The sequence below is a fragment of the Amphiprion ocellaris genome, chromosome 13, assembly GCF_022539595.1.
Source record: "Amphiprion ocellaris isolate individual 3 ecotype Okinawa chromosome 13, ASM2253959v1, whole genome shotgun sequence".
NCBI lineage: Eukaryota > Metazoa > Chordata > Actinopteri > Pomacentridae > Amphiprion > Amphiprion ocellaris.
In genome coordinates this window covers 24,971,097-24,998,162 of record NC_072778.1, presented here as the reverse complement: position 1 = coordinate 24,998,162, position 27,066 = coordinate 24,971,097, and the positions used below count along the sequence as shown (strand labels likewise).

Below are 27,066 nucleotides of genomic sequence, written 5' to 3'. Positions count from 1 at the left end.
AGTGGCCTGGGGGAAACAGTGGCAGCATTCACTGACTGCTTTGATTAAAACCATATGAGCCCCTCCAGACAACAGAGAGGTTTTTGCTGTGTTTGAATCAGGAGGCTCCATGCTTGCGAAGTCTGTTTAATTTGATTCAGAGCTGCAGAGTCCAACTCCTTTTTCAATTAGTCCATTAAAAAAATCCTATACAGAAACAACCAAAAAACTCTCAACGAATCAACAAAAATAAATGGATTGGCTTCAGATCTATCAGAAACTATCAGCTGTGTTGAAAGTGTCCAAAGATTCCTTAAATGTCTGTCAGCCTCCACAGACCTCCATGTTAAAACTTCTCAGCAGAAATAAACATTTTCGCAGCCTCTGCAAATAAATGTTTTGGTCTCGACAGCTTCTTTCAGGACAGCTGTACGGAGATGAATTTTTACAGAACTCATCTGTTTAAACTACATTAAGGCTGCAATCCTTCTTTCATTATATCCAGAGTCACCTGATACAGACGTTGTAAATGTGTGGAAGGGTCCATTATCATCATCACTGATGTATGGGCTAGTAGGAACCTCCTCTACCTTTTTGCAGCTCAGCAGGCCATTATCACCTCATTTAATGCTGATGGAGCCGCAATTTAGCACTTAGAAGAACTTAAATCCTCATTCTGAGGTTGGCGGAGACAAAGGACTCGTAAACCAGCACACTTTCAGCCAAGAGACTTAATTTTAAATCTGATTTTGAGCTATTGTTATTGGGTATTTGTTAAGTAAAGTGTTGTTCTGACATTTGCTTTTACTCGCTGTTTTTCACTCAGTGTTTGGTAAAGATTAGACCCCAAACTGCAAATATTCACAGAGTAACTATGACTAGTCAAAGTGTAGCTACTAACTGACACAGTGTAACTGTAGCTAGTTACAGAGTAACTACAAGTAGTCACAGTGTAACTAAAATTAGTCACAAGCAATTACATCTAGTTACAGGGTAACTACAAATAGTCACACATTTACTACAACTAGTCACAGTGTAACTAAAACTAGTCATAGAGTAACTACAACTACTCAAAGTGTAACTACAATTAGTCATGAGGTAGCTAGTCACATTGGAACTACAATTAGACATAGAGTAACTACAATTAGTCACAGGGTAACTATGACTAGTCATAGACTAACTATGACTAGTCACAGAGTAACTACAACTAGTCACAGTGGAACGACAACTAGTCACAGAGTAACTACAACTAGTCACAGTATAACTACAACTAGTCACAGAGTAACCACAACTAGTCACAGTATAACTACAACTAGTCACAGAGTAACTATGACTAGTCACAGAGTAACTACAACTAGTCACAGTATAACTACAACTAGTCACAGAGTAACCACAACTAGTCACAGTATAACTACAACTAGTCACAGAGTAACCACAACTAGTCACAGTATAACTACAACTAGTCACAGAGTAACCACAACTAGTCACAGTATAACTACAACTAGTCACAGATTAACTATGACTAGTCACAGAGTAACTACTACAACTGAAATGATTGATCTGTGACATTACTTCTGGGTAGTCAAACTCAGCTACTAACTGTTATAACATTGTGTTAAATTGTCTGTCCAGTGGCATCAGGATTGTATTGTGTAAAGTGATTAGTGGTGTGCACTGCTGTTATTCTGACTAGTCCAAACTGGTTTACAGAAATCTCTAGCTGTGGTTTCACTGGTTAGAATGATGTTACAAAAATCTGGAACAACAATTCTGATAAGTCACAATATAATTATGACTTTGAAGATATGATTTTTTTTTTTTAAATTCCTTACAGTCAGATTCTGCTATCAGATGTTAAAACATCTTGTGGTAGGTTTCCTGTGGTGTTGTGGCTCCGGCGGCCTTCACCAACTTGGCAAAGGGGTTATCAATAAAAATCAAAGTTCCTGTGAAGCTCAGAAACTATAAACGACTCTTCAGAACAACAACCTCTGTAGAGGGAGAACAAGAAAAAAAATCCTTGTTGGTGTTCGGTAAAAACACTTCCATATGAAAGTTTGCTCATGAAAAGAAGCCTGATGAAATTTGGGAATGCATTCTCTGGTCAGATGAGAGCAAAATAAATGTGCTGCTCTCAGATGGAGTCCAGCATGTTTGTTGTGAACCTGACCAGGACTACCACAGTGGATGCATAGTCCTGACAGTGAAGCACAGAGGTCCAAAATGACTCAAAGTCTGTCCAGAATTCCTACCATCAAATTGTTTTTTTTTCTAAAATGATCCAGTCGGCCAAATATGACCTGGGTTAGTGTGTGTACTGACTTGAATCTACCTTTGGGGTATTAAAGAGAAAGGTAGAGCAACACGACCCCTCCAGCAAAGGGTAGCAGAAACAAATAGTCTGTGAAGAATGTGAGAACACCTGTGCAGAAATATGGAGACTCTGTTTTCCTTCATGCTGAGGAGGATTGGGTCTGAAATCCAAAATAAAGGTGAACATTTTAAGTATTGAAGAAATCAAAGATTAGAATCCCAGTTATGAAAGGACTTTTGTTGCATTTAGTTCCGACTGTGGGGTCTCAATTTTTAATATAGTAAGTCTAAACTGATTGTTTGTAATCTGACATCAGAACAAATACTCTACTGTTTTAAATCTAATTACTGTGAGGAGACATGGTGTAGAATAATTTGATATTTAAGTGATGTTACTGGGGTGAATTTGCTGCTGTTGTGTCCTGGATGTTTCCTGCAAAGTGTATTTGCTGCTCCATATTAGCTTTATATAAACATGGTTACCAGTTTGTCCTCCAGCTCTTCCAGCAGCGTCTCCCAACCAGATGGGATCTATAATCCAGCTCTGCCCCTCAGTCCTCTCTGAGATCTGATCCTGATGGGGTCTGTGTGATCCTCAAATGATAGTCACTGGAGCCAAACTGGTCCCAGATGAGGAATCAGCCAACAGAGATGCAGAGACGGTGGAGTTTGGTGGTCTGGGTGCTACAGAGTTGGGCTGAATCAGCCACAAATTGGTGTGAAGGATAGCTTCATTCAGAAAATAATCCACAGATCAGTGAGAAGAAGTGTTACCTGCACTTCTGCCATGCTTGTGTTTGGACTGTGAAGAGAAAAACCAGCAGGTTCAAACCCAAAAGTTTCTGTCTGAGAGGCGACGCTGCAGAGCGCTGCAGAGCGCTGCAGTGCTTCATGTTATCTAATGAAGACTATAGCCTACTGACATGCATGTGCTTCTTCTGATTTATTAGGCATTAAAGTGTAGTCTGTTTTCCTGTTATACACCTCCGACAGGAAAATACAAAGTGTCAGTTTTTCTGTGTTAACTGAGATGCTTTTTCATTGTTGGTTTAAAATGGAAACATTTTAAATGGCCTGTTTTCAGTGTTTTTTTCCTTGACACAAGAATAAATTATATTTCCATTTGATTTTTAATGTAATGGGATGCTGAGAAAACAGAAACTTTTATTTTTCCAGTTTTTTTATTTTGGTTGTTGATTTTTACAGCAAACCCAGAGATACAACTCATGTTATTCTAATTTGAGATGATCTCTTTCCCACTATTATTTGCGTACACCAATTTGATTATTTTATTTTAAATTCTCCTTATAGTCTAAATGTATAAATGTAACTGTAACTGACAGCACCGGTCAGTTACAGGAGAGGAAGTGTAGATCCAGATGAAGAGATGTGTTGCTGTTTTTAACACAACTTCTGTTTTTCTGCTCTGATTTTTATGCTTGCATGGAGAATATGTGAAGACAGGATGTTCAAAACATCTCCTGTGATGAGACATGAGGAATCTCTCAGGTTTTACTTTACAGTTATATCTTTTCACACAGTGGTGCTGCTGCACAGCAGAGCAGAGTCTTTATCAGAGGCTGATATCAGCTCAATGCCGCTACACTGGACTTAAGCCAGCTCAGAGAAGCTTTATTAAACTGTCACATTTACCTCAAACTCTGTCCAAAATGATTCAAAACTTGACCAAAATTGCACACCATTGTTCATTATGAAAAAAATGTCCCAAATGATCCGAATTTGTCCAAATGTATTTAACATTTGTCCAGAATTACTCAACATTTGTCCAAAATTATTGAAAGACTGTCCAGAGTGATTAAAATTTGTACAAAAATACTTGAAATTATTCAAAATCTGACCAAAATGACACAAAGTTGTGTGAAACGACAGGAACGAGTCCAAAAATACTAGAGTTTGTACAAATTGACTAAAATTTGTTAAAGTGATTCAAAAATTGCACAAAATAACTTTAAAAAGTTACTCAAAATGTGTCCAAAATGATTCAAAACAAACTGTGTCTAAATCCCCTAATCTGATCACCACATATTCATCTGTGACCTCCATTGCTCACAATTTATCCAAAATAATAAATTATGACTCAGTTATCAAATGTGAAAGAAAAAGCTCAGTTGGTTAACTTAAGCCCTTTTCTAACCAGAAAATAAAAATAAGATTTTTTTTCCCCTCTAAGATAACCATCTGAATTCTGTTCTCAAATTGTTGTTTTGTTGTGATTATGCCAACATCTCATTATAGGAAAAATTGATGCTGAACCTGGTTGTGTTGAATTCAGGGTCCTACTGAGCATCAGAAATACTGGACTGAGCAGCAGCATGGAATGTTGCTTCTGACCTGAACCAGGTGACCATCATTCACCTCCGTTCTCTGTGATTCAGCCCAAGGTCCAGGTTGGTTCTTCTATTTGGTGCATTCACATCCCATCAGGAAACTCCAGGATCAGAGTTCTGATGGTCTGCTGGCTGCTGCTGAAAGACACGGAGCATGTAGTGATGCAGCTGACAGTGATGCAGCACAGCTGGTATGTGAGTCTCAAACAGCCGACCTGCTGTCAGCTAACAGGTAACAGCTCGGTGTGACCTGGATGTGTCTGACCTGAAATCTTCCCCTTTGACCCTCAGACCTTTTCCACTTGTAAAAAGCTTTTAAAAGCAGGAAAATATTTGAGGCTCACTGTCATAGATGACCAGCTGGACAGAAACCTGCAGACATGTAACGTTCTGAACGTGTTCACGTCTCAGTGTGGCCATTCACACAGCTCTATCCAATGTTTAATGAAACACCTGAATGTAATGATCAGCATGAGAAACCAATCAGTTCCCTCCTCTGTCCCCCAGAATCAGCTTGTTGATTACCTACAATAACTTTCATATATTTAATGAAGCCAGACAAAGTTCTACCTTCATACTGTGAATATTTCCAGAGTTCCAGTTCCTTGAAGTCCATAGAGGTGGGTCCAGATTTATCTTTTTAATGGACTTTTTCCAAAGTTCTGAGGCTCATCACCTGTGAGCCTCAGAACTTTCAGCTGAGTTCTGTTAAAAACTGCAACCAAATCAGTTTTACATCTAGTCCAGGTGTCACAATCTCAAGACTAAATCAGCTTCTTATTCATTTTTATAACTAATTTTAAGCATCAGCATTATGTGATATATCATAGTTTGAACTGTAAAACTGCAGCAATTTATTGTCTATGACACAGAGTCATAGAAACAAGCATTGGTACCATGGACGTGTTTTCTTCTTTCTGATAATTCACCAGAGAAAACGTGCAATTAATTTCATTCTACTAGACCAAAAGAAACAAAAAAATTTAAAAAACACTCAAATTACATAAATTTGTCCAAATGTCCTCAAAAGTTATTCTGTAAAGAAAAAAAGAAAACATTCAATTTTTGTCTAGAATGTCACAAAAATTGGTCTCCAAAATGTCAGAAAATGGTGAATAATACTTTTGGATACACTATGTAGTCCAAAAGGGACCATATGGAACAAGAAGAACCATGCAGGCTCACTGGAACTATACCAGCCAAAAGAACTAGAAGAACCATACAGGCCATAAGGGCTCACTGTATATGGAACAAGAAGAACCACATGGGCTAACCAAGAGGAACTGTGTGAACACAGAAAAACTGAGGAAGGCCGAGAAGAACCACATGGGCCAAAAGTGAAAAATAAAAGTCCAGGAGCTACAACAGAATGGGTGTTTTTCAGTTTGTGGACTTTGAGAGCCACTGGGCCTCAGCAGCAGGTGAATAGGTGAACAGGTGATGTGCTTCATGCAGTCAGACCTACCTGTCCACCTCACACTGACCAACTGTCTGCTGATCTCAGCCCGGTTCTACAGCCAGTCTTTGGTTGGTGCTTGGTGAACAAACAGTGGATGAGTTGTGTTCAGCAGCCTCTGATGATAAAAACACAGCAGACTGTTAATGATCAGTCATTACGCTGGAATCCAGCTCTGAGCAGAACCACAGTAAATAGCTCAGCAGGTCATCAGGAAGCTTTTGTCGGGTTTTACGGGCACGCTCTGGGAGGTTCGTCATGTGTGGGATCATCAGTGTCTGAATCAAGCTCATTACAAACATTTGAGTGTCGGTGAGTTCTCAGGATTTGACTGATACTCAGTTTCCACCTCTCTGTTTGTTTAGCACCAATAGATGTATGTATTCTCAAGGGGTCACTTCACTGAAACCATACAACAGTAAGACATTGAACATCACCCCTCAGAGTCAGAGTTACTGCGAATCATCAGAGAAACACCGGAGCCAGTTTAAGACAACGCAAACATGATCAAAAATGATTCAAACATAAACTAAAATGGCTCAGTTTCATTGAACTATAATTCAACATGTTGCCCTCTGTGGGCCTCAAACCCCTGCTAGCATAAGCTATTGGCCTAACCTTATCCTCTCCTCCTGTTCCTGCGATAGAACAGAACCTAGGCCACCATGGCTTGCATCCACCTCTAGGATGAAGGACAAGGAAAAGTCAGCATAAGCCAGCACCAGTACAATAGCGGAGGCATATGGGCTGCTGCTCTTGTGGATCACCTGTGTCTCTAGGAGTGGAATGATATGTTCTTTTACTACCTCGTACTCTGATGGAGGAACACGCCTGTAGCATTGCCTAACTGGGACATCGTCTAAGAGAGGGATGTCTTGGGATATTAAGTTAGTGCAACCCAAATCTCCATCAAGGTCAGAAAAGACGGCTCTGTATTTCCTAAGCAGAGACTTCACCTGACACTGCCCATTTACAGGCAATGATGACAGGTTGATGGCTTCTACCTGGTCTAGCACAGCATGAGACACCAAGTGAGATGCTGCTGTTGCCACCTCCGATGACACCGCTCTAACTCCTGCAGGTAAACTAACAACATCAACCTCATCCAAAGTGCCAACAATGGTATGGGGATGGAGCAGGACATCGGTTGAACTGACATGAATTATTGGGATGTAAGCTGTGCCCCTAATCACCCAGATCACAGTAGGAGAAGCAAGGAGCCCAGCTGGTAAGCCGGATTTCAGAGGCTCAAACAACACAGTGCTGTGGGAATAGTTCTCTGAGCAGGTGGCTGCAACAATCTTCATCACACCACCAGGTATGTGATAAGCCTTCCTGCCCCAAACCCTTAACTTACCAGTGACAACTTGAGGGACCTTTACACTAGCCTGAAGACACTTTGCAATGCATGCAAGACAGACTCTGGAGCCCCAGCATCTTCTGGCAAATCAAACAAGGTGGAGCTGTGTTGGCCAAAAAGCTCTCTATAGCATCTGTGTATCACATTCGTCCTTAAAATACCAGGGATGCAAGGAGTCACCTCACCATTTAACAACAGCACTCCACGCTGCGGCATCAACTTAGCACAGAGCTCAATATCCAGCTCTAAATATCCAATGTAGGGAATAGCTAACCCATTAGGTGTCCAGAGCTGCAGCCAGTGACAAGACTGGAATCTCTCATGACTGCACAGCTCAAAATGCTGGAAGAAAAACCTTTCTGTAAACATTGACACCATAGATTGTAGTGTAATATTTTTTGGGTACGATGTGCTAAAAGTAAAAGATGATATAATTATGGCAAATGCTATTAGGCTGAAGACCAGAGTTAAAATTTATATATAAAATACATAATGATGAATATTCTGGTAATGACTGATGTTTGATGGTATAGTGTGTATCTGTGGAGGACACACACACACACACACAGCTGGAAAATCACAAAGTATAACCTGTAACTTTGATGTGAAGATACATGCTCTTTAGAAAAGGATATGTGGTGTCCTCATAATGGTGGAAACTTAAGGTGTTAAAACTTTTAAAATATATTAGAAACATAACAATACCTAATGGTATAATATGAATGAAATCTATGATGAAATAATAAGGGTAAGATGTGGAGCAAAAAGTTTTAGCATGTCTGGGCATGTTCTTTGTAAAAGATGACCTAGTGATAACGTAATGTGCATGTCTTCTGTAAAGTGAGATCTAGGGGTGAAATACGATAACCTGACGTCATGATCTGACCAATAGATTTAGAAAAGTATAATGATGTCAAAACTGCCACTCCTGCCATACACCCCATAGACGCGGAAAAATGGCCAACGCTCACAGCATAAAGACGATGCACAGTTCAGTATCTTCTGTTCTTCTTGGGGTGTTATCACTGATAAGAACTACTCTTGGATTTTTTTGTCAACAATAAATCCTGCTGCCTCCGAATGCTGACTTCTCTGTGATTTTCTGAAGATCTTTAAAGAAACTTTTTAGACATTTGAACATGGTCAAGTCATAGACTCTGGCCTTGATTTGTAACTTAGTTTACGCTTCATCAAGGTCCAGTATCTACAAGGAATGGCACACTAACTCTGCCTACGTTCACAGTCAAATGTGGACATGATGACACCAGCTTAGAAGCCTCTTCCAAATCACTTAAAACACCTCCTGAGCTATTAAATATGATTCAAAATGACTTCAAAGACCATCCAAAAAATCCAAAATGACTCAAATAGGATTCAAATTGATTCAAATGTGATCCAAAATGATTCAAAACTTGTGCAAAATGATGCAAAAAGTGTCATCAACTTTTTCAAAATTACTTGAAAACTGTCCGAGTGACTCAAATTTTGTCCAAAATAGCAGGTAATTTGATCACTGCTGCTTTATCAGTTTTCCACTGATTCTGGGAACATTATGAGTGATTTTGATGTTGTCTCCTTCAGAATATAAAACATGAACCTGCACATGAACTCCAAACTGGAAACAGACACACACAAACACACAGTGTTCAGTGAGCTCAGAGCTCCCCCTGCTGGCTGAACACATGTGATGCTGTGGACAGAGGAGGAAACTGTCCAAAAGCACAACCAGCCTGGACACAAAACTACTACAGACAAAGCTTGTGTGTGTTTTAGTACCTGTGTTGTTGTGTCTCTGTTTGTATTGGTTTGTGTCTGTCTCTGTATTTTACAGCTACTTATGTTAATTTTGCATCTTGTTTTGTGTCTTGTCACATTCAGCCGCCCTTTTGTGTGTCTCACTGGTAGTTTTACTTAAGTTTGCACTAAATCAGCATCTGTTTGTTGTTCATTTGTGTGTGTGTGTGTGTGTGTGTGTGTGTCTGGTCTTTTTGTGTGTCCCGCTAGTTGTTGTGTCTGTGTTTTCATTGGTGTTCCATCTGTGTTTGCGTCACTTCAAATCAGTTTTAAACACTGCATTGTGCGAGTACTGTTATTGCGGTAAAACTACAAATACCAGAGTAAAAGTGCTGTTACTGCAGGACAACTACAAAAGTCACACAGTTAGAGTACTGTTACTGCAGTAGAATTACCACACAATGAAAGTAGTGTTACTACAGTAGTCAGTGCGGCTGAAGATGGATCAAGGATCAGAAGCTGTCAGTGTTTTGTTGTGTTTAGATAGGCAGAAACTAAAGATTTATTGATGAATGACAACTAATCAATATGTTTATCAGATTGTGATCAGTTTTTATAAAACAGATTCAATAAGCTGTGCGATCAATAGGAACAGTTTCTGGAAGCTTCTCCTCAGTGTCAGACTGAGTTACATCATGGAAACTAAAAGCTGCTGACACCTGATCTTTGCTCCGCCCACTGCTGCACCTGAACAACAGGTGTCAGGTACCGGTGTGTTCAGGCGCTGTTGGAAACCAAACAAACCGAATCTGTTCGATTTCAGCAGCTCCCCGAACATTTAGAGAACTATACTAGAACGTCTGGGTGGAGCTGACCTGGTTCAGATTCTTGATCAGAGCCGAGAGTTTCAGGCTGAATTTACAGGAGTACCTGAAGGTATCACGTTCAGTCTGTGACCAAAGATGGGTTATTAGAAGATGAGTCACTCTGTTCTAGAAACACTTTCTACTTGAATGTGCTTATAACAGAAAACAACAGTGACTACACCTCTGTAACCTCAGTTAAATAACAAACAATTCTGACCTGCAGCCCCACACAGTAAGCAAATTACTTCTAAGTACAACAGTATTCGATACAGAACAGTATTTTCTCTGTTGTCAGATTACAAAGCACCACTTTAGATTCCCTATATTAAAAATATAAGCATCACAGTAGGAAGTTAATGCTGCAGAAGTGGGTCCACCTTCCATTACTCAGATTCTAATGTTGGATTCCTTCAATACTTCATGTCCACCTTTATTTCTGATAACAGACTAAATCCTCCTCAGCTTGAAGAATACCAGAGTCCACTAATTTCTCATTTTTCACATTTGTTGGAGGGGTTGTGTTGATCTGCCTATCTCTTTAAAAAAAAAAAAAAAAAAAAACTAAAAGTTTTTTTTTGGATCCAAGACTGTCCAGGTGGTCCTTTTCACGTTGTTTGTTCTTGTGTAGAAACTCTTTGATGATTTTGTTCTTTGGATGGTTCTCATGCTGGAATATTCCTTTTCTTAAAGCCTCTGCAGACTGGGAGTCTTCTTGTCAGTCAATATTTTGGTTTATCCACAGACATTCATGGTACATCTATAAACATCATATATCCAATACATTTTACACTCATCCAGCCTCATATCATCAAACTCCCACCTCTGTGCTTCACTGGCAGGACTATATATTCACTGTGGTAGTCCTGGTCAGGTTCACACCAAACATGCTGGAATCCATCTGAGAGCAACAAATTTATTTTGGTCTCATTTGACCAAAGGATGTGCTCCCAACATTCATCAGGCTTCTTTCCATGTTCTCTATAAAATTTTCATCTGAAAATTGTGTTCTGTACAGCAACGAGTGTTATTTCCTTGTCTTTCATCCTTACAGGTTGATGTTCTGAGGCGTCGTTCACACTGATTATGACTGAGCAGAGTGAGAGCTCTTACTTCTCCCTCCTATCTGTGCAGTCAGATAAAGGCTGCAGCATCAGTTGCTGCTGCCTCACTCAGCTCATTCTGCCGGACCCCCGAACAGCTGCTGCTGGACCAACAACAGCCCATCAGACCTCCATCAGACCTCCATCAGACCTCCATCAGACCTCCATCAGACCTCCATCAGACCTCCATCAGACACCCGCCTGTGCGCTCCGGCAGGCCGCAGGTGAACGGCTCCAGTGCGGCTGAGCGGCTCGGAGATGCCGGTGCAGATCCCGGACGACTCGGACTTCTCCTCGTTCAAAGATCAGTGTCTGAGCGCGGACGGATGGACGAGCCGCTACAACAAGGGAGGAGTGACGGTGTGGTGCCGAGACCAGGAGAGCAGCACGGTGCAGAAACTCAAGGTGAGACCGGACCGGTACCGGGACTGCACCACCTCCACAGCACAGTAGCAGCTTTTCAGTTTGGACAGACCTCAGGAACTATATTGCTGCATAGTCTCTCAGATTCTGTTCAGTTTACTTATGTGTTATCTGGGACCCAAAACTAACTTTTACTTTTGCTGGATTTAGAGAATTTCATGTTTTCAGACCTGGTAACTTTCCGGTTCCTTCCTTGAGGCCTCTTGAAGCCTCACATGTTGGTTCATTTCTAACATGAAGACAACATGGAAGCAGCTTGTAGCTTTGCACATACAATGATAAATATATAAAACCCTATGAACACCAGTTTCTCTCTCCTGCCAACGAGTCCGCATCACCATGTTGTCAAAATAGCAAAAAACTGGGACCTTGTCTGGTCCAACATGCCGCCTCAGAAGGTGGTCACATGTTGACCAAAAACTTTCTGGAGATATTGGACCCATAAAATGGTTTCACTGTGTTTTTTCTAAGGGGGGAAATGAAAAAATCACAGGTGTCAAACGTTTGAAATCCTCAAAATTCAGCCAAAATTTGTTGCAGAAATTTGTTTTAGGTCCCAAATAACAACTCTAAACAAAATTTGAAAAGTGAATATTTTCTGTTTCTTTCCTCCTCTCTGGCAGTAAACTGAACATGTTTGGACATAAAACATTTAAGGAAACATTTTTTTTCACCATTTTCTGACATTAGTGAGACCAAACAGCTGATCAGTTAATTCAGAAAATAATCCACAGTGAAATAATGGTTTGTTGGGACCTTAAATTTCATCAAACCAAAGTCAGGCAGAAAACGTTAAAAATGAATCCTGATTTTGAGGTCTGATTTCATCGCCTCAAGCACCTCACTTGTACTTTTCTTGAGCGTTTCCACTTAAAGTAAACTTTTGTATGACTGCATTCATTAAGATTATCTCAGTCTTCTGCAGGCTGAACCTGAATTTTGCTGATTGGTTAAGGGTAGAAGGTGTTTTTCTACACAAACATGGAGCGAATCCAACTGTCTCCCAGACTCAGTTTGTTCTTGAGAACGGATCTGATCCTCTCCTGCTGCAGATTTTTTTTGCTCAAAGTATCTGTGACAGTTGACTGCAGGTTCCACAAACAATCAGCGCTGGTTTTAAACTCACCTGAATATTAATCTCTGGAAAGAAGATCTGATATTTGATCCTGTGCTTCTGTAATCTTGTAACTTTACTCTGAGTACTGCAGTCCCTGCAGAATCCTCACCCTCTGAACCCCAAAGCCCAGGTGTGAAATGAATGTTGTCTTTAAAATAATCACTAAAATGACATCATTTATCGGCCAGAAACTGTGAAAACAGTAATTATTTGTGATGTGCAGCTCCAGCAGGATAACTAACCAAATCTAAGACCTCAGAGCTTCAGTAGACGGCAGCTTCACTTCTGTTTTAGGTTCTTGAAGACGCTGAACTGAGTGGTGGGGAGTTTCAGAGATATATTATCATCCCATGGATGATGTCCCATAAATGAACCAAGACTCGCATGTCTCAAGGTGTTAATGATAGTAAAACTCTCTGAGGAGAATCTCAGGACTGCATTCAGCTGATAATGGATAGATGGATGTTCCAGTTTAACATAGATGTCCTCCTTCACTCCTTTCTCAAACCATCTGTCTTTTCTGTTCAGAATGTGGAAATTGCTGTCCTCAGAGGAGTGTCCCTTATCCCTCAGATGCAGGTGGATGCTAAGTCGTGTCCTGAGGAGCTGCTCTCCACTTATGTTCTTGTCTAGCGGTTGTTAGTTTCTCCTATATGTCTGTGCACTCCTTGCTGTATTGGACTGCAGATACACCACTGCTCAGCTTGTGTTTGGTGTTTTATACTCAGGAGGCACCAGTTTGTGTCTCAGAGTGTTGCTGGTGTTCGTAGAAATTCCTCTGAGAGCAACATATGTGATGTCAGTGTTGTTCCTTCTGTTCTTCTTTTCTTATTTGCTTACTTTAGTGTTGTTTTTTCCTGATTAGGAGAGCATCAGGTTTTCAGTGCTTTCTTAGTATGTGTGTTCCTTCTTCTTTCTCACTGCATTGGCCGTGACATTCTCAGCCCAGTGTTTGAAGGTTCTATCAGCAGATATTGGTCTGTGTGGAGGATCCTGAAAACTTCAGTTTGCCTAGAAGCCTCCATCCTTCTCACCATGCCCAGTGCAGTCCAAAAAAGGCAGTTTGTTTTTCCTCACATCCTCCCTGTAAACCTGATGTTTCTGTCCAGGTAGTTAATCTCTTCTGTTATGGTTCTGCTTTTTGTTCTAGTTCAGACCTAGGAGTGGTCCACATATCTGAATCAGTGGCTGGGAGCTGTTCCCTGGAAGGAGCTTGGTGCTCTGCTCTCTGCCTCGTCCATGTAGAGGTTGTCCACAGTGGGCGACACTGGAGAGTCCGTGGCATAGCCGAGCTTTTGCCCATAGAAACCCTCAGTGTATTAAAATACGTGGTGCTCAGGCAGAGATCCAGCAGGTTCATATCTGACCGGAGGTGAGGTTGGTTCTGTGGTTTATGGATCTGTGTTGTACTTGAGGTTTTCTGACTGTCTCTACTGCCGCATATGTAGGTTTACATGTGTGCACTGAGCCGACACCATATGAAACCATGGTTCATCTGGGACAGGTTCATGTTTTAAACCTTGTTGACAGAATCAGTGGCGTTTTGGAGCTCAGATGGAGACCAGGTGTTCTGCAGTGTTACAGGAGACTGAGTTTAATGGTCTGAGTGCATCTTAAACAGTTATAAAGCCAGTAGTTTGATGGACGGTCAATGGTTTTATCATTTTTCAGCTACTGTAACAAATAATGTACTTCTTTTTGTGACTGCTGTAGGAATTTGGCAAAGTTGAATCCTCCGCCATCCTTAACTCAACTTTGCCATATCCAAACAACAGTTACCAGTGTAGAAAGATCGATAGACTACTTTATTTCCTTTGATGTTTAAAAAAACAGATCTGTCAATGTGCAAATTATAGTTGAATGTGCAGAGTCCTGAAGTCACCATACAGCATCACTGCAATGAGCAGGAAGAAGCTCCAATTGAAAACACTCTGCTGTTTGATCAGTAGCTTCTGCCGGAGGTGGAGTGTTATCCAGAGTGAAGGTCTCAACAGCGCTCTCTAAAATCCCTCCTTCCAACCAGCTTCCAGGACATGAAGGTGTTACTATCACTGAGCAAAGACAAGAGTTTCCCCATCTTGTTGTATTCAATGCAGCCAACTACCACACTAAAATTTCAACATTACCAAATAACTGCATCACTTCTGAGCCCTGAGAACCCACAGCAACTACAACAGGAAGGTTAGCAAAAGATCATCTATCAAACTACCAAATCTATCCTGGTGAAGCTGTGAGGAAAAATATGTCAGGAGCAGAAACGAAGTGTTTAAAAAAGAGGAGGGCTGTGATCACAAACATCACACAAAGAGCAGCACAGTTACTCAGAAACAAAGGGAACAACATGAAGGAGGGTGAAAACACAAAGTGAACCAGAGGACTCATGCTGCAGCACATCTGTGTCAAACTATCAGACAGTGTTTTGTCAGGTCTGAACTAGGGCTGCACGATATATCGAAAAAATATCGTTATTGCGATAATGGTAAGTGTGATATCCATATTACAAAGTTGTGTGATAATTTTATGGTTGTTTAGATGTCTAAAGCATGCTTTTGGCATGCATAGACGTTTTCTTGTGACCAATTGAGCGGGACCTTAAACCCCTACCCCCACCCTGAATAGCACTTTTGCTAGAGCGAGCCTCGTGCTCCCAGTGGAAAGGGAAAGCGCCACAACACAACATGGCAGGACACGAGAAAGACGACTGTAACAAACAACTTGTGCCTAAAAAACACCGCACCTCTGAAATTTGGGAGTACTACGGCTTTAGGAGACAGGACAGGTCACAGACGCAAGTACTTTGCAAGTCATGCTGAAAAATTGTGGCTACATCGCGAGGAAACACTACAAATCTGCACAGCCACCTTGAACACAACCACAAGGAACTGTATGGGATTTTCTTACAATCTAAAACACCATGAGCTATTCTGATGAAGGCAGACAAATGAAAGGCAAACACACAGACAACAATTGGTGAAAGTTTTTCTTCTGTTACGCCATATGAAAAAACTTCCAAGCACCACCAAAGGTTAACTGTGGCCATCCATCCATCCTTCCATTATCTATACACCGCTTAATCCTCACTAGGGTCGCGGGGGGGGGCTGGAGCCTATCCCAGCTGACTCGGGCGAAGGCAGGGGACACCCTGGACAGGTCACCAGTCTGTCACAGGGCTACATACAAAGACAAACAAGCACTCTCACATTCACACCTACGGGCAATTTAGAATAATCAATTAACCTCAGCATATTTTTGGACTGTGGGAGGAAGCCGGAGTACCCGGAGAGAACCCACGCATGCACAGGGAGAACATGCAAACTCCATGCAGAAAGATCCCAGGAAAGCCGGGACGCAAACCAGGGACCTTCTTGCTACAAGGCGAAAGTGCTAACCACTACGCCACTGTGCAGCCCTAACTGCGGCCATTACACATTATATCATGAAATGCACACTCTCCGTTAATGGCGTGTGCAAAGAAGGTTTTTTGGATATGCTGAAAGAATTCGACCACAGATACTAAGTGCCATCCAGGAACTATTTTTCCCAAGTTGCCATTACGCAGATGTATGAGGCATGCTTGGGGTCTGTAAAAGCAGAGCTTAATAATGTGTATTTCTTTGGATGAAAGACCAATATCGCAATATATATATCGATATCGCAGTTCTTGACACCCATATCGCATATTGCACATATTTCCAATATTGTGCAGCCCTAGTCTGAACGCTCTCCATCAGCATAGAGGTGTGTTAGTCAGATCCGTTACAGTCCTCAGAACAGCAAACATTTACCCAGCTCTCCTCCAGAACCAGTTCATCCTGCTGCAGCTTGTTGTGCAGCCACAGTCAATATTTACTGACAGTCAGTGTGAGGCGGTGGCTGCAGTGCATGCTGGGACAGGATGCTGGATTTTATTTATTTCAGTTTGTCTGCTGTGCTTTTCAAAATGTTTAAGGTAACGAGGAATCAAAACTGAAGAGTAAAAGTGTAAATACCAGCACTGGAATATTTCAGCCTGAATTTTATAATGAAATAAGGAGTAATAAAATATTATATCAGCAACTGTTTCTGTTTCTGAAGGTTTAAAACCAGATCTGAAATGGTTTTACTTTTTAAGATTGACAAACTGAAACAATAAATAAAGAATATTCAGATCAGTGGGGACAATGAAAAACACATAAATGCATACATTTGCTCATAAATAAAAATAAATGCAGATAAGTTAGTGATCTCAGCTTGATACACATATAAATTTAATATTAAAAATAAAAATATGATAATATGAACTGATTAAATTTAACATTAAATACAGTCAAACCTGGAGGGGTTTCAGATGCAGTATTATGATAAAGTAGTCTGTCCCAGTTCTATACATACTGCATGAAACGGTACATCCTTTGTGAGGAGAGCTGTAGTGCACATTGGAAGAACAAAGAAGAAGGATGTGATTCCCTATGAAGCCTATAATAAAAAACTAAGAATGAGTCCCTCCTGAGGTGGAACCTGCAACGTGAAAGTTCCTTACAGGGACGAGTTGAGAACCACAAGTTCAGTTCCCTGTTAAGTGTCCGTCTTACTACCCAGGTAGAATGCATTGTGAGCGTGGGTTCTTATCTGGCATTCAGGTGGTTAATTCAGTTCTACATCCGGACACTCCCACAGGCTCACCAGATTCACCATCACTGAATCCTCACTGGAGTTTAGATTTAATGATCACTGTACTGTATACATTGATATTAACACACAAAAGTACCACAATCCTAGATATTTATGCATCAATGTCTTACAAACCTGGATATTAACAGACAACTCAAACAATAACCTCTGCATTAACATGCATTTATTGCAGCTAATATCCCCTGTAGCGCCTCCTTCTGGCAGCCGAATTTATTCACTCCAAAGCAGGCAACAAGAGTAGTTTACATATTTTTATTTTATTAATTTTTTTGCAACATTTCAAAAGTTAACTATATGTTAATACGTACCTGACAGTCATGTGGAAACAGGGCTCATGTGTTGACATTGTTTGGCTGCCTGTCTGGGATCTTAATGAAAACTCCACTACACTGTCAGAAAGAGTATTTCGCCTTGAATCTTAAGAAACGCAGCCAGAGCCAAAATGGAGCTGACTGTAGGAAGTGGTCTCAGTTAGCTCTGGTAAACCGCCATGCTGTCTGACTGTGAATGTGCCTCAGAGCTGCTTTTGTGTCGCCTGATTCATGCGAACAGCTGTCAGTCTATGTGCTAAGCTAGGCTAACCCTGGGCTGGGAGTAGTGCAGGGTGATGAATCAATAGTGATGTGGGTCATTCCAGAACTCGAGGACATGTTGTTTAAATGTTCTTGTCCTGAGACCAAATCTATAAAAAAAAAAAACTAGGAAAAAAGAATGTTTGAAAATATTTCTTAAATGACCAAATAAGTCTGGAGTTTCCCCTAAAATGCCATTTTTCTCTTGTCCCACCTCCCTGATGACCAAACTGAATCTCTAATAAAACAGTTCAAATTAAATTTAAATCTCCTTTTTTTGGTATTATTTTTTTCATTGATATATCTGTAATTGTGAGAACATTTTTTATTCAACATAATATTTTAAATAATAGTTATTATGCATGGAAAATGTGTCCCACAACATGCACCCAACCCTGTTAGCAAAACCTTATTAGCTGTTAGACAAAGAAGAAAACAGTGAATCACATGATACGCTGGAATTAACATCATCTAACAGTTTTCCTAAAGAATGGGTAGATCAAAGCTATGTCCTCCTATTTTTCATATTTTCATCACATTGTCAGCCTTGATTGAATGTCTCACTCTACCTCATATTATCAGGATCAGACTAATTCTTTTGACTGTTTTCCATCAGTCAGTTTGTCCTCTTGGTCAGCAGTAACAGCTAGCTAAATATCTAGCTTCTACTACTGAGAAAAATCTAACTTTAGCATGGATTAGCAACCCTGTTACTATGATTAGAGTGGGGTTAGCAAACAACACATAAAACATGGAATAAAAATGCTACCATTGATGTGTAAGCTGAGCTAATCAAGCTTTTGATAGTTTATTACCTATTATTGATCAATATGGAGCAGAAAACTGGAAAATAGAACGTTTGTTTTCCAAACATTTTGAAGCCCAAATGTCTTCCAGCTCTGGAGTGACCCAAATGTGCTGGTGTTGCACTTCACCAATAGAATGGACTGTTTGGTAAAATGCTGGATAGTTTGACTTAAATGCACGAGATGCAAACTTCTATTAAAACTAGATAGTTAAAAATTAGCATATCAGTGACAGTGGAGGAATACTGTTAGTGTTTAGGCAGGGACATCAGTGCAAAGTGTTATTCTGTAAAACTGCCAATTCTAACTTTATTTAAAGAAATAAGTAAATATGATGAACATGACACGAGAGAACATCACTGATGATGGTGAGGATGAAGATGATGAGGAGGATGGTTACTGTTTTAATAATTCAGAAAGTCTTTCTGGAGCAGCGAGGCGCTTCTTTTAAGTCATCAATGATTCATGTCGGTTCAAAATGAGTGTTTCCCTGCTGATTAAACAACCTTCTAGCCTAGCTTAGCACCAAGACTGGGAGCAGAGGAACCTGTGAGCAAAGCTTAAACACTGGAAGCTGAGGAAAACTGTTAGCCTATGTTAGCACAAAGACTGGAAGCAAGGGAAAGCTGTTAGTTTAGCTTAACGCAAAGATAAAGCAGGGGAAACTCTTAGCAAAGCTTAACATAAACACTGGAAGCTGAGGAAAACTGTTAGCCTATGTTAGCATAAGAACTGGAAGTAGGGAATGCTGTTAAGCTAGCTTAGTTAAAAGACTGCATCCATGGGGAAACTGGTAGCATGACTTGGCACAAAGAGAGAAACTGCGAGGCTAGCTTAGTACAAAGACTGGAGACAGGGGAAACTGTTAGCGTAGCTTAATACAATGACTGGGAGCAGAGGAAACTGTTAGCCCCACTTAATACAAACAGGAAACTGTTTGCCTGAGTAGATGAAAGAATTAAAGTAGACAGGAAACACATTTCCATCACAGTAAATACAGTTAAACTCTGCTTTAAACCAGATGATGATAGCACTGAGAATATAATGTTCTAGCGACCTCTCCTGATATTTGGTGATCCTCAGCCTGAAGGCAAAACAGAATTCTGGGTAAAGATGGTGATCACTGTCTGGGAGCAGATTAAGATCAACTTGACACATTTTGTCAAACAGATCAGACAAGCATCTTTGTTTGCAAAGTGAAGAAACAAATAAAAACAAGACTGAATGTTCCAAATTTGAAGAAGACTGCAGAAGGAACAAGAAGTCTTCCGTTTAAACATTTACCTACGAATGGATGCGATAAGTTCAGAACTTGAGATGTTGTGGAGCTAAGGAATACTAAGTCTCTAGGATTATTGAATGATACAGAGCTGCAGCTGGCCCCTGAATGACTTTTTCTTAGCTTAACTGCGTGAACAAGATTCTAAAATGAGCTGTGAACAGCAGAACTTTCTCAGTTGTGTGCCTATGGGCTGTGTCTCGATCTGCATTTCTGTATCATGGCTCCACATGCAAAAGAGTTGCCAGTAGAACTTAAAAAGATAGAAAAGGACCCAGGAAGACCAATTAAAATTAGTGGACACACTGATGCAGCAGTAATCAGGAAGTACAGAAAGAGCCACAGTACCACTAATCAGAGTTGCAGTGGTCATCCTCCTAAAACGACTCCACAGAAAATGAACTACGTTCACAGTGTAGCTGTGAAAATCAGACGACAGCTGCTTCAGACTTGGTACAGGGTTATCAGTGGAAATCAGAGTTAGTGTGAAGCTCAGACCGTGTGAAGGACACTGCAGAACATCAACCTCTATGGACGGAAGACAAGAAAAAAACATTTGTTGCTTTTCAGAACAACACTTCCAGATTAAAATTTGGTAAATAATGGGAAAAGAAGCCTGATGAATGTTGGGAGCACATTCTTTGGTCAGATGAGACCAAGATAAATTTGTTGCTTTCAGATGGAGTCCAGCATGTTTGATGTGAACTTGACCAGGACTACCACAGTGAATATATAGTCCTGGCTGTGAAGCACAGGGGTAGGAGTTTGATGATTTGAGGCTGCATGAGTATAAAATATGTTGGATAGATGATATTTATAGATGTACCATAAATGTCTGTGGATAAACCAAAATACTGACTGACAAGATGACTCCCAGTCTGCAGAGGCGTGAAGAAAAGGAATATTCCAGTATGAGAACCATCCAAAAAACAAAATCACACAAGAGTTTCTAAAGAAGAACAAAGACTGCAGCCTGGACAGTATGTGTCTGGACTTGAATGCAATAAAACACCTTCATTTTAAAGAAAAGGGCAGATTTTTTTTGTTGTCTGGTATCTTCATGCTGAGGAGAAAGTTAGTTTTTAATCTGTATCTCTACAGATATGTGAGGTTACGCTGTAGATTATGGATTACTGTAAATGGCAGCAATCCACTTTCTTCACAGTAAATCCATCCATCCATCCATCCATCCATCCATTTTCTGCTTATCTGGGGCCGGGTCACGGAGGCCGCAGGTCATTCCAGACGTCCCTCCCCCCGGCACAGCTTTCCAGCTCTTCCTGGGGGATCGTGAGGCGTTTCCAGGCCAGATGAGATACAGAATCCCTCCAGCGAGGTCTGGGTCTACCCTGAAGTCTCTTCCCAGGTGGACGTGTTCCTCCAAAGGAAGTCTCCCCAGAGCCATCTGAATCAGATGTCCAAACCATCTCAACTGGCTCCTTTCAGCGCGAAGGAGCAGCACCTCTAGGGTTGGAACGTAGATGGACTGGTAAATCGAGAACTTTGCCTTATGGCTCAGCTCCCTTTTCATCACAACGGTTCGTTACAACGCCCACATTACTGCTGCGCTTCACCAATCCTCCTGTCCATCTCCATCTTCCCATCACTCATGAACAAGATTCCAAGATACTTGAACTCCTTCGCTCAAGGAGTTCACAGTAAATCGTTGGATTTCAGTTCAATTCAATTTTATTTATTTAGCGCCAGCGACAGGTCAAACTGTCTCAAGACGCTTTACAGAACCCATATGCCTGAACCGTAAGAGCAAGCACTAAGGTGACAGTGGCAAGAAAAAACTCCTGTTTAACGTAAAGAAACCTTGAGCAGAACCCAGCTCTTTAAGTCAGGACCAATCTGCTCCTGGCTGTTTTTTTTGTCACTGTTTCACCAGCTGACAAACAGCACTAGGCAGATCAAAGTATTAGGTAATCAATCGATGAGTTGTTTGACAGAAATGTGGATAAATAATAATTCTCAGTTATCATGTGATGATGACATTTTCTGAGGTTTACAAACCAAACTGTCAATTATTCCAATAAACAGCAGATAATAGTCCCAGTCGTGTTTAACAGCAGCTCCACACAATGCTCTTACACATCATACGTGAAGCACGCTTCTGTGTTTTAACTTGGTTTAACTGCAGCAACATTTTTAGTACTTCTGAGTGTTTTCACATTGTGGTGTTTGTATTTCTGTTGGGATAAATGCAGTTATTTCTGCGTTTCAACAGAATGGGCTGTTGTAAAGGACGGAGGCTGCTGAGTGACGGACAGACGTCGACATGTAGCTCAGGACTTCATGAATGATTAACACTGTAGCAGAGTCGCGCTGATTGAGTTACATGGAACGTTTTCCAGCGTTGACCCAACAATATCTGATGACTGCAGGCTCAGCGATGCTCTGCAAGATTACCGCAGTGGAAAAACGTGACGTCCTACAGTAGGCAGCCGTCTCATATGACGTCCAGCGCTGACAGCGACCAAATCTGATGGAATTATAGCTGCCACCAACAACGACTGTGTTCTCTTTCTTCCGATGATACATGAGGCCCAGGAAACCTCCACACAAACCTTCCTATGGTTCTTCATTATTCCAGGCTGAGTCCTCTTAGCAGATGCAGTCAAAATTACTGTTAGTTTGTGTTTTAATATCCAGGCTTGTGGTATTTTTCTGTGGTAATATTCTGGGTTTTGGTAGCTGTTTGCATTCTTTTTCAGGGTTTTGATATTTTTTGCTTTAATATAAATTTTTTTAAAATATATTTTTTGCAATAATATCCAGGTTCTGTGATATTTTTTTGTCTTAATAGCCAGGCTTATGTTATTTTTTTTGCATTATATTCAGGCTTTTTAAACCTTTGTGCATTAAGGTCATGGTTTTTGATTTATTTGTGTATTAATATACAATTTTTAAATATAGATTTTTTTAAAACTAATACCCATTACCCATTACCATATAAAAATGTCAACATCCCTGTTATGTTTTTGTTTTTTTTAATATCCAACCTTTTGGTGTGTTTTTTATTTTTGCATTATATTTTTAAACCTTTGTGTATTAGAATCCTTTTTTAATATAATTTTTTCCTGAACTAATATCCAGACTTTTGGTATCTTTTTATGTTAATATCCAGGATTTTTAAATTTTTCTGTGTTAATATTCAGGTTTTTGAATTTTTGGTGTTTTTTTGTGTAAATGTCCAGTTTTTAGATTTTTTTAAAATGTTAATCTCGAAGCTTCTGATATATTTTGCTTTATTATTTCACACTTTTGATATTTGTGCTAATATCCAGGTTTTGTGATATCTTTTGTATTAATATCCAGGCTTTTGTTAATTTTTTTGCATTATGTCCAGGCTTTTGAAACCTCTGTGCATTAATATCTAATTGTTATATTCAGACTTTTTACACTTTTTAAAAATAATATTCGGCCTTTTGAATTTCGGGCATTTTTTTTGCATTAATATCAAAAATACTTTTTTTATGTTGATGTATATACATTTTTGTTGTAATATCAATTTTTTAAAATATATTTTTGTGTTAATACCCAGCTTTAGTGATATATATTTTTATTAATGCCCAGTTTTTTGGGTTTTTTTTGGTTTTTTTTGCACTATATGTACAGCTTTTTAAATCTTTGGACATTAATATCCATTCATTTTTTTTAAAACTTACATTGAGGCTTTGATTTTCAAATCTTTTTTCTACATCAATATCCAGGCTTTTCACGATAATATTTAATAATTTTTACAATGGCACAGCAAATGTAACTGCACATGGCAGCTGTGATTAGAGTGTGACGACAAAGCTCCAGGAAACCCAACCTCAGGTCTCTGATGAACAAAGCTCTTATTCTGCAGTCAGTCAGGGTTCGAGCTGCAACTAATAATCAATTAGCCGTCAACTGTTTTCTTGATAATGAGTGGATTGTTTCATAATTTATATGTTAATATCCAGGTTATTGATACATTTTACATTAATATTCAGGTTTTTGATCCATTTTTGCATTAATATCAAGGTTCTTGATACATTTTCATATTAATATCCAAGTTATTGATGCTTTTGAGCTTTAATATCAAGGGCATTTACACATTTCTGTGTTAATAGGTTATTGATCCATTTTAACATTTATATTCCCTTTTTATGTTTATATCCAGATTATTGATACTTTTGTATGTTAATACGTGGGTTATTGATAAGTTTGTGGGCTAATATCTAAATTATTGCTACTTTTTTATATTTATAACCAGGTTATTGGCACATTTCTGAGTTAATATTTCAGTTATTGTCACATTTGCGTGTTAGTATTCAGGTAATTGACATTTGTTATGTTTATATCCAGGTTTTTGAGACTTTATTACATTAACATTTAGGTTACTGATACATTTGTGTGGTATCCAGGTTATTAGCACTGTTTTCCATCAGTATGTAGGTTAACAATACTTTGCGCGATACTGACAGTTTCTTAAATGCAAATATTTTCTGGTTTATGTCCTCTTCTATGACACGTGAAAATAATCCTTAGCTGTGGCACCTGTCAGACTGAAGGCTTCACTACATTCTTCACTGTCCTGCATGAAAAAATCAAGTTTAGGACAAATTTGGGATCTCAGATTTTTAGAACTGTCTGTTCAGAAGCAGAGTTTCAGTAACACAGAATCAGACCTGGAAAACTGCAACAAAAAAACAAAAACCACAACCAAAAATGTTCCATATCAGTGATTAAAACTGTGGGGAAAAAAAAAAAAAAAAAAGCTGAGCACTGGCAGGTGAACTTCACTTGGGAATGTCACTCCTGACACCTGGTGGACAGGTAGGGAACAACAAAATCTGAACAGAGTTCTATCTCAGAGGAAAGAGGAAACGTACATTTATTGTTCTGCTGTTGGCTGTTTATTTGCCCCAAGGAATCAGTAAGAACATGGAATGAAATGCAGAAACCAAACCAAACAGCTGACAGATTCATCCACACAATATTTGTTAGCCGCAGCCGGACTCACAGCTTCACATTTCTACTAGAACTACAAGCCTGCTGAAGGATGAGGCAGTGAAGTTTTCAGCCCTGAACTCTGTCAGACTGAAGGATGAAGATGTTACACAACACATCCCACACTTCTACATTTAGAACTGCAGTTTGCTTCATGTTTCCTCCTCGGTGAGGCTCAGAAACTCCATCCAGCAGATTTTATACTCAACAGAAACCATCTTCAGTCCAACAGCTCCAACATTAAATCTTCATCACACAAAAATAAACAGTCAGTGCAAACTTTGTGACGTCCTTCATCTCTGAACCCCTAGACTGTTGCCAGGTTAAACAGGCATGCTATCTTTAAAAAAAAATAAAATAAAAAATCAGGCAGTGTTTCCACAGAGCAAAGAGACGATGACAAGAGAGACTGAGAGGGAAATAAAATATACTGAGTTAATAGAGTTAATGCAGCATGGCTTAAAACCAGTATACAGGGGAGTTGTTGGAAGATACATTCAACAAAGTAAAACATCTTTCTACAGCTGAGGTATAGAACAAGTTTATAGAGGCTGTAAGAATTTAAATAGTTAAATATCTAGAGTATGTGGAGCCTCCTTTTTTTTCCAGTGTCTGTAATCCCTGTTGAAAATGTGCCAGAAGCTGCTCGGGGTTCAGAGGGTTCACAGTTCTCAAGCTTCAGTTTCTCTTCTGAGCGATAAGTGGATCCTGAGTGGAGATGGTTTTGTCTGTAACGATGCGGCTTCATTCAGCAGCAGAATGATCAGAAAGCTACTACAGGTGTTGACAGGCCACAGACCTTCATCTTTGTTCCCTAGCTTCCAGAAACCATGACGTTCATAAAAACACAACCTTGATCGCTGTCAGTGAGTGTTTTCAGTCTGACTAGTCCAACATGTCTTCTCTGTGTGTGTGTCTCAGATGAGGATAGTGTGTAAAGACGTGATGGCAGAGACGCTGTATGACGTCCTCCATGACACCAGCTACAGGAAGAAGTGGGACACCAACATGATCGACACGTACGACATCGGCAGGCTGACCGTCAACGCAGACGTCGGATATTACTCCTGTTAGTTTCACACTTCCTGTCAGACATCACTTCCTTTCTGTTCTTATGTGACACATAATACATCACATAACCTGTACCACACAACCTGTAACACACAACCTATAACACACACACATCCTAATTGGATGTTTTCTGAAACACGTCCCTCACCTTATCGGGTTCTGTATTATTAATCAACTAGGGCTGCTGTATGTCTTTTTTCAGATCAGGTTTTGTCTGTCTGCAGTAGTTTGTGTTGATGTTAACCAGCTGGTTACTAATGCAGCTCTTCTGTGTGCTGTTTGAAGGGAAATGTCCAAGTCCTCTGAAGAACCGGGACTTTGTGACAATGAGGTCATGGCTTCCACTCGGCAACGACTTCCTGATCATCAACTACTCCGTCAAACATCCGGTCAGCATCTGAGCTCCAGCAGTAGACAGTGAAGCTCTGAGTTCATGTCTGAATATAAAGTGGCACATGGAAAAATCTGGAACATTAAAAACTAGTTAAATAAAGATAATGGTTCATGTGTGTAAGCGAAGAAGAAACCTTGACTGCAGTATATGTACTAATACTGCAGTATAAGACACTGTGCTGCAGTACTGCAGTATAAATTAAGTAAAAATATCAAAGTATAATCTGGAAACTTTACAGATGAAAGGTTCTGTGGATGGTATCACTTTATTATTGATGACTTGTGTGTCAGCTGCAGTTTACTAAATATTTTACTGGACTGTAACCGATTTATTATTTTTATTATGTGCTGGTTATTGATTGACTGTTGCCCGCAGCGACACTTTCACGGTTTGTTGTGTTAACGCTAATTTATTAGCAGTGATCAGTGCTGATTGAGTCTTGTTGAGCAGTTTCACATAATATAAACTGTAATGAGACACTGTTATGAAACGCCAGTAGTAAAACTACAGTCTGTCCTCTAAAATTTGCAGCACTACAAGTATAAAGTACTTCATTCTGTGATGTCCCAGTGCTGCAGATAACCAGTATTTCCA

The 27,066-nt window shown here is 39.9% G+C and overlaps 1 protein-coding gene across 1 annotated transcript in view; it reads left to right on the top strand.

The window, feature by feature from the left end:
* The window catches only part of stard15 (StAR-related lipid transfer (START) domain containing 15), a 32,512-nt gene that overhangs the window by 2,534 nt on the left and 2,912 nt on the right, over positions 1-27,066 (top strand). The window contains exons 2-4 of the mRNA XM_055016299.1: positions 11,108-11,561; positions 25,929-26,076; positions 26,364-26,467. Coding sequence (XP_054872274.1) covers positions 11,415-11,561; positions 25,929-26,076; positions 26,364-26,467 — 399 coding nt within the window. The 5' untranslated portion in view covers positions 11,108-11,414. The remainder of the gene's footprint in view (positions 1-11,107; positions 11,562-25,928; positions 26,077-26,363; positions 26,468-27,066) is intronic.